Raw genomic sequence first — 7,500 nt, 5'->3', positions numbered from 1 at the left:
ATGTATGGATTTAACAAAAATATAGTTATCAGAATAGGACAGCATACAGGTGGAGAGATACAAATGTAGTGGACATAAAAATTACAAAAAGAAACACACTTAGGTAATAAATGTAATCTGACAGAGTTAAGATTAGCCTGGCTTTGCTTATCATGTCTCTGGGTATGTGCATTGGGTAATTTTGTGGTATTTACGTTCCGTGTGCGAACTGTTGTAAACATACGTCTTTCACGTAATCTGGGAAGATCGTGCGTGTAGGATAGGTGTGTAAATCATGGCAATTTTTGATGTTATACTGTTCTGTGTGATTACTAAATATTATTATTGAGTGACAAAATTAAAATGATTGTATAATGCTATTATACTATATTCATTTAAGGTTTAGGATTTCATAGGTGAAAAATACACTACTACTTGTTGTAAAGGAATTCAAGATAAATAGATATGTAACCTTATATTACATGTTGATTATTTGATTATTAAAGACCAGTCTCATTGATTGGCAGAGAAGAAACAGTATGAAATCTGTTTTATTCTAATATCATTAAACTGAAATTTATTTTGTCAATGAGAAGTTAGAATAAAATCCTGACGGAATATACTGTTGGCCATGTTTGAAAGAAGTCAACAGTATCAGTTTATTTTTCACAAGGATACTACCATTTCACAAGACATCTGGCATTCTTTTCAATTATTATTCAATATTCTCTTCAATTATTATTATTGTAATATAAAGCATAAGGTTAGTCTTTTTGTAGTTAATTAGGTTCACAGTTTACGAGTTGAAAGTCTGGGCAATTCTTTACAGTACAGACACACTTGCCAGATACTATGTCCCCAACTCCACATCACAAAATTTATTGAACAATCTAAGTTGCCCTGACTTGGCACTGCCTGAGGGGAGGGTTGATAGGGGGGCTATGCCTCCCAATATCCCTAGACAAACATTGCCTTCACCTTAGTATGGCTAGATAGAGTTGAAAAATCTAGAGTGCTGAGTGGACTTGGGCTATGAGCAGAAGTGTCTGTGATCTTTTTTTTTTTTTTTTTTTTTTTTTATGTTACTGTTGATGTCTGCTGATTATTTCTTATACCAACGACTGCAACTTTTAGTCTTCTACTACAAGAATACCATCTTCAATTTGCCCTAGCTTAGTGCATCCATACCATAAACATTAACCAAAGTCTGCATTTGTCCATGTCTGTATGGAGGGATATTTATAAGTATACTAGTGTAGAGATTATTATTTTTGTGTTGTGTGTGAAATATTCCCTGATGACAATGTAGTGGTAGAAATTGGATGTAGCATATTCTGTGTATTATAAATGAGATTACAAAGCTTATCCTTCCAATTCTTGAATATATTTCCTTGTCATTCATGTAATCCAGAACCATATATCAAACCTTAGTATGGGTATCTGTCTTCAGATAATTTTTTTTTCAACATTTTTTTGCAGTGGGATTAAAATATTATATATTTAAAAACAATATCAGTGTTTCCAAAGGTTACTAATTGGTAGCTCTGTTTTTGTATTCAGATTAGAACATGTGAAGAGAATATTGCATGATATTTATATTATCAGCATGGGTTCTCTATGATTTTCTTAGCCGGTTGATGTTGGAATTGTGTTGTACATTATAGACTTATATTAATTAATTTTACACATTGATGGCTCCTGAAGCTCCTAGTCACCTACCTGACCTCTCGCTTGTTTACCCAATTCCTTTAAATTTCATCAAAGATTTTTTTTTTTTCCATTATTATTATTGTTAACAATAATAATGAATTAGAAGTTTACGTATGGGAACTTGTAGTATATGGGTATATATATGTAGTGATGGTGATGATAATGTTAATAATGATAGTGACATAATTATAGTTGTAATGAAAGGCAGACAAACTTCCATCCTCATGTTTTGGGAAGATTGATCTTGTGGGATTCTATGGTAGTTCATTGTCAAGTTTGGAACTAGTTTTACTTGTTTTGTTAAAGATAGTGTTTGTTATGGAGAATTGTTAGCCTTTGCTGGAACTCAGAGTGTGGAAGCTGTTGTGCCACTTGATACAGTTTTATAGTGGATAGTTAGCAAAATTACAAATGAACAGTTTTACATCACTTAAACAAAACTCTAGGCTTTTTATCATAACCAAGAATATTTGTAGGTGTAGTCTGAATGTTTTCATTCTGGTATACAGCCTGAAGATTAAACTCTTTGTAAATTAATCTTACATTACAGTGTAAATAATGAATAGGAAGTCAGTTTTCCACAGTTTTCATGTACATATGAATATCTTTGATATTGAGAAACATAAAGGCTCTATCTTTATATATGTGTGTGTGTGTGTGTGTGTGTGTGTGTGTGTGTGTGTGTGTGTGTGTGTGTGTGTGTGTGTGTGTGTGTGTGTGTGTGTGTGTGTGTGTGTGTGTGCGCGTGTGTGTGTGTTTCTTTTTCTTTTTTTTTTCCCCTCCCAGATTGTTTTTCTCTTTAATATTCTGAGAGATTATAATGTCTCATACTTTACTATATTGAGGTGTATCTCTTATGTTGCACCATTAATTTTCAAGTTTGAAATCAGCTACTACTCATTTTCATGTTGAGTGCTTAGTGTGGAGAAGAAATATATGTGTGTGTAGGTATGCATGGATGCATGTGCCTTGCCTTAATTATTTTAGCATTTCCATCTACACATGGCATGAATGTTGCCAATCCAGCATCAAACATTCCCTTTGCAAATGCTAATATTCATGGTATGAGAATGGCTAACACCATTAAAGGTATATTTACTTATACAAAATTCCCTTTTAAGGAACCACATTACTGAAATTATCCTTTAGGTTCAACTGCTCTATACCTACATGCATAAACCTTGTATTTCTACCCATCCATTTCTGTTTGATTACTTAAACATTTTATATGAAGTAATCAGTGTATTAACAAATGCATATAAATTGGCAATATAGCAGTATACATCCACTGTGATGTATTTCTAATTTATAGAAATTCCCTGGTATAGCAGGAACATGCAGTAGCACTGAACTTATTAAAGTACACTCCCATTTGCTCATGCAGCAACACTGAACTTATGAAAATGCATTCCCACCTGGTTCATTCAGGTCACAGAAAGTGAAATACATACATACATACATATATACATATATACATATATACATACATATATAATTTTTTTCCCCCTTTTTCTTTTTTTATGAACGAAGGAGTGCTTGTGATGTTAATTTTGAATGTTATAAAAATATGAATAATGGGAGCACTACTACTTGTGCTAATGATAACAATATTGGCAGCAATGATGTAATGAGTAACAATTATGAAGATAATGATAATGAAATTATTTCATGATATATAAAGCTTTAGTAATGTCAGCAATGTGATTAATAATGTAAAGAGCAGTTTAATTGCTTTCATGTAAAGAAAGGAAGGAGTACATATAATTGGAATAAAAAAAATAATAAACACTGATATAGCAGTCATTAATTTATTAATAATTTTCCATAAATTAGTAGAATTTTATATTTGGAACCTGTACAATAATGTTGATAATGATTAAAAACATAATAATAATGATGATGATAAATATAATGATGATGATGATAATATTGTCAACCATAATAGTAATGATGATGATGATGATGATGATGATCATCATCATCATCATCATCATCATCATCATCATCATCATCATCATCATCATCATCATCATCATCATCATCATCATCATCATCATCATCATCATCATCATCATCATCATCATCATCATCATCATCATCATCATCATCATCATCACAACAATGATAAAAAAATAACAATGATAAAATTAATAGTAACAATAGGAATATCAGTAACAATAATAGCTATAGTTATTTATTATGATAATATTAGAAATGATAAAGATAAAAGAATGATAATGATAATGATGATACAGATGATGTTGATAATCATGATGATATTTACATATTCACTGTATTTAGAATGCCCAAGCATAAAATGAGCAAAAGCATGAATCATTAGATTTCAGAAAATTAAAATTAAAGGAAATGTTGTATCATTTATTAGTAAATTTGGCTCCCTCCTAAGTGAAGGCCATGTAGGATGTAGTATTGATAATGACAATTTCACGTAATTATTGAGCACCAATTAATTTTTTTCTATGAATTTCTTCGTCATCCTTTAATGCTATGATTTATTTTCCAGATCAGTGAGGTGAGAAAGGGTTGTGGAAGCAGAGCAAAATGACTCTTTCGCCAAACTCCGTCAATATGAACACTGTGTACATGGACCACCTTGTACAGGTGGGCCAGGCTGGAGCCCACACTGGATGGTATGACTACAATGCTTTTAACAATTTGCTTGTTGCTCCAGCTATGCAAGCTCCTCAAATAAACATGCAGCAGCACCATCACCATCCTCATCCACAAGAGGTTGTGGCTGCACCACCCCGCCCAAAGCCTCCTGCGTCTCGGCCAAAACCACGGACAGCTTCGACAGAAAGAAGTTATTTTTGTGACGTTTGTGGTGCCTCCTTTTCCAATTCTTCCAATTTAAAATCTCACTCAAGGATCCATTCGGGAGAGCGTCCATACACCTGTGAAGAATGTGGTGCATCTTTTGTGCAAAGTTCCAATTTGAAGGCGCACAGACGTATTCACACTGGGGAGCGTCCATATACGTGCTCAGAGTGTGGGCAAACCTTTTCACGCTCGTCTCACTTAACAGGGCATAAGAGAACTCATACTGGGGAAAGACCATATATATGTGGTATTTGTCAAGATTCCTTTGTTACAAGCACCCACCTGAGAAATCACATGCGAAAGCATACAGGTGAAAGACCCTTTCAGTGTCAAATTTGTGAGGCTGCATTTGCACAGAATGCTTCTTTACAGATCCATTTGCGCATTCATACAGGTGAACGACCTTATAAATGTGCCGATTGTACAGCAGCATTCCGCTCTAAGGGAGATTTAAGGAGTCATAGAAAGCTTCATACAGATGAGAGACCTTTTGGTTGTGCAAGATGTGGTAAAGTTTTTAAAACCAATCAGTATTTACAAAAACACTTAAAGAAATGTGGAGCACCACCAACTGGCAAAAAGCGTGGAAGGCCACGCAAATTGTTATCTGCTGATACAATGATGTCCTCAGTGCCCAAGAGAAGTGTAGGTAGAGCAGCAAGAGGTAGAGGCAGGGGAAAGGCGAAGCGGGGACGACCAAGAGCAAGACCAACTCGCATCACACGTCACACCAAACTGGATGAGCAAGGCCAGATAGTGCATGATGGAGATTTTGAGGAGGATGAGTCGAACACCTTTGAAGAGATTATTGTGTCAGACAAAGTTGCAAATGGTGAAATTCTCAATGAGCCAACAAGTTCAGAACATTTGCCAGAACATTCTTCTGACCCACAGGTTGATCCTTTGGAGCAGCAAGTGCAGCAAGTTCTTCCTGAGCTTAAAGGTTCATCAGACCAATTTGAGGAAATAGCAACTAATGGAATGGAACAGGTTACTGACGTTAGCCATTCCCTTCACATTGCCCATGTTGGACACATTGACCATATGCCAATTGAAGCCATGGAAAGAGTTGTCCAGGCTACACATTATTAGATATGCACATTCTCCTTATAATCCATGTTTATCCTTAGTAGAAAACAAAGTGATAGACAGTACCAATGTGTCATTTATTGAATTCTTTATTTTAGAATATTGTCTTGAAGTACTTTATCTGTACTGTAATTTCTGTACCATGCCTTACTCATGGAGAAACTGAGACTTAGTATTTTTATATCTTTTATGAGCTGAAACAGAAATGGTTAAATCAAGGGTCACATTTTATTAAAACTATAAATGCAGTATTTTTTTCAGTGCTCCAGCTAGCACATCATTCCATAACAGTAATTTAGGATGTGTTATTTATACTGTTAATGTGTGTAGACAAATGGGAATGTGTGTGTGTGTGTGTGTGTGTGTGTGTGTGTGTGTGTGTGTGTGTGTGTGTGTGTGTGTGTGTGTGTGTGTGTGTGTGTGTGTGTGTGTGTGTGTATGTATGTATGTATGTGTGTGTGTGTGTGTGTGTGTGTGTGTGTGTGTGTGTGTGTGTGTGTGTGTGTGTGTGTGTGTGTGTGTGTGTGTGTATATATATAATATATTATATAATATATATATATATATAATATATATATATATATACATACATATATATAATATAATATATCATATATACATACATATATATATATATAGATATATATATATACATATACATATACATATAATATAATATATATTATATTAGATATATATATATATAATATTATATATAGATATAGATAATATATTTATATAGATATAGATATTATATAAATTTATATAGATATAGATTTATATATAATTATAATAGATATAGATATATATAAATATATATAGTTATCATATGATATATATTATTATATATAATTATATATATATAATATATATATATATATATATATATATCTTATATATATATATAATATGTATATATATTGATATATATATATATATATATATATGTATATATATATTATTATATATATATATATATATATAGTATATAATATATTATTATATATATATATATATGTTATCATAATATGTATTATATATATATGTATATATATATATATAATATATTATATATATATTATATATTTATTATATATAGTTATATATATATTATATATATGTATATATATATAGTATATAATATCATATGTAGTATATATCATATACTATATATATCATATATCTACATATATATAATATATATACATTATATATACATATAGAATCAATATATATATACTATATAATAATGAAACATATATATATACAGAATATAAATAAAAAATATAATAATAAAATTAAAAATATATAAAATACAATATATATATATTACATATATTATATATATAAAATATATATATAATATAAAATATATATAGCATATATATATATATAATATATATATTATATTATATTATATATATATTATATCTATATGATAATTATATATGCTATATTATATAATATATATATTATTATATATATATATATATATATTATATATATATATATATATTACTATATATATATATATATTATATCTATATATTATATATATATATATATTATACTATTATAATATTAATATATATATAAAATATATAATATAAAATATAATAATAATCAACTAAATTAATAATATAATTACTATACTATAAATATAACTATACAATAAATAATTACTAATAAAAATATCATATCTTATAAATACTATATCAATATTATATACTACACTATATCTATAAATACTACTAATATAATTATATCTACATATATAATACATCTAATATATATCAACAAAAAAACAAACCACATTATTTATTATATATATAAAAAAAATATAGAATACAAAATCTACGTAATTACTTAATATATTATGAG

The 7,500-nt window shown here is 29.8% G+C and overlaps 1 protein-coding gene across 1 annotated transcript in view; it reads left to right on the top strand.

The window, feature by feature from the left end:
* Positions 1-6,075, top strand: part of LOC119578117 (zinc finger protein 771-like) — a 7,130-nt gene extending 1,055 nt beyond the window's left edge. The window contains exon 2 of the mRNA XM_037925852.1: positions 4,214-6,075. Within this exon, the coding sequence (XP_037781780.1) occupies positions 4,252-5,622 (1,371 nt within the window). The 5' untranslated portion in view covers positions 4,214-4,251 and the 3' untranslated portion in view covers positions 5,623-6,075. The remainder of the gene's footprint in view (positions 1-4,213) is intronic.
* Positions 6,076-7,500: the final 1,425 nt, after the last annotated feature.

The sequence above is a fragment of the Penaeus monodon genome, chromosome 10 (assembly GCF_015228065.2).
Source record: "Penaeus monodon isolate SGIC_2016 chromosome 10, NSTDA_Pmon_1, whole genome shotgun sequence".
In the NCBI taxonomy this organism is placed as follows: domain Eukaryota; kingdom Metazoa; phylum Arthropoda; class Malacostraca; order Decapoda; family Penaeidae; genus Penaeus; species Penaeus monodon.
The sequence above is the reverse complement of the archived record's forward strand: the minus strand, read 5'-3'. Positions and strand labels throughout refer to the sequence as shown.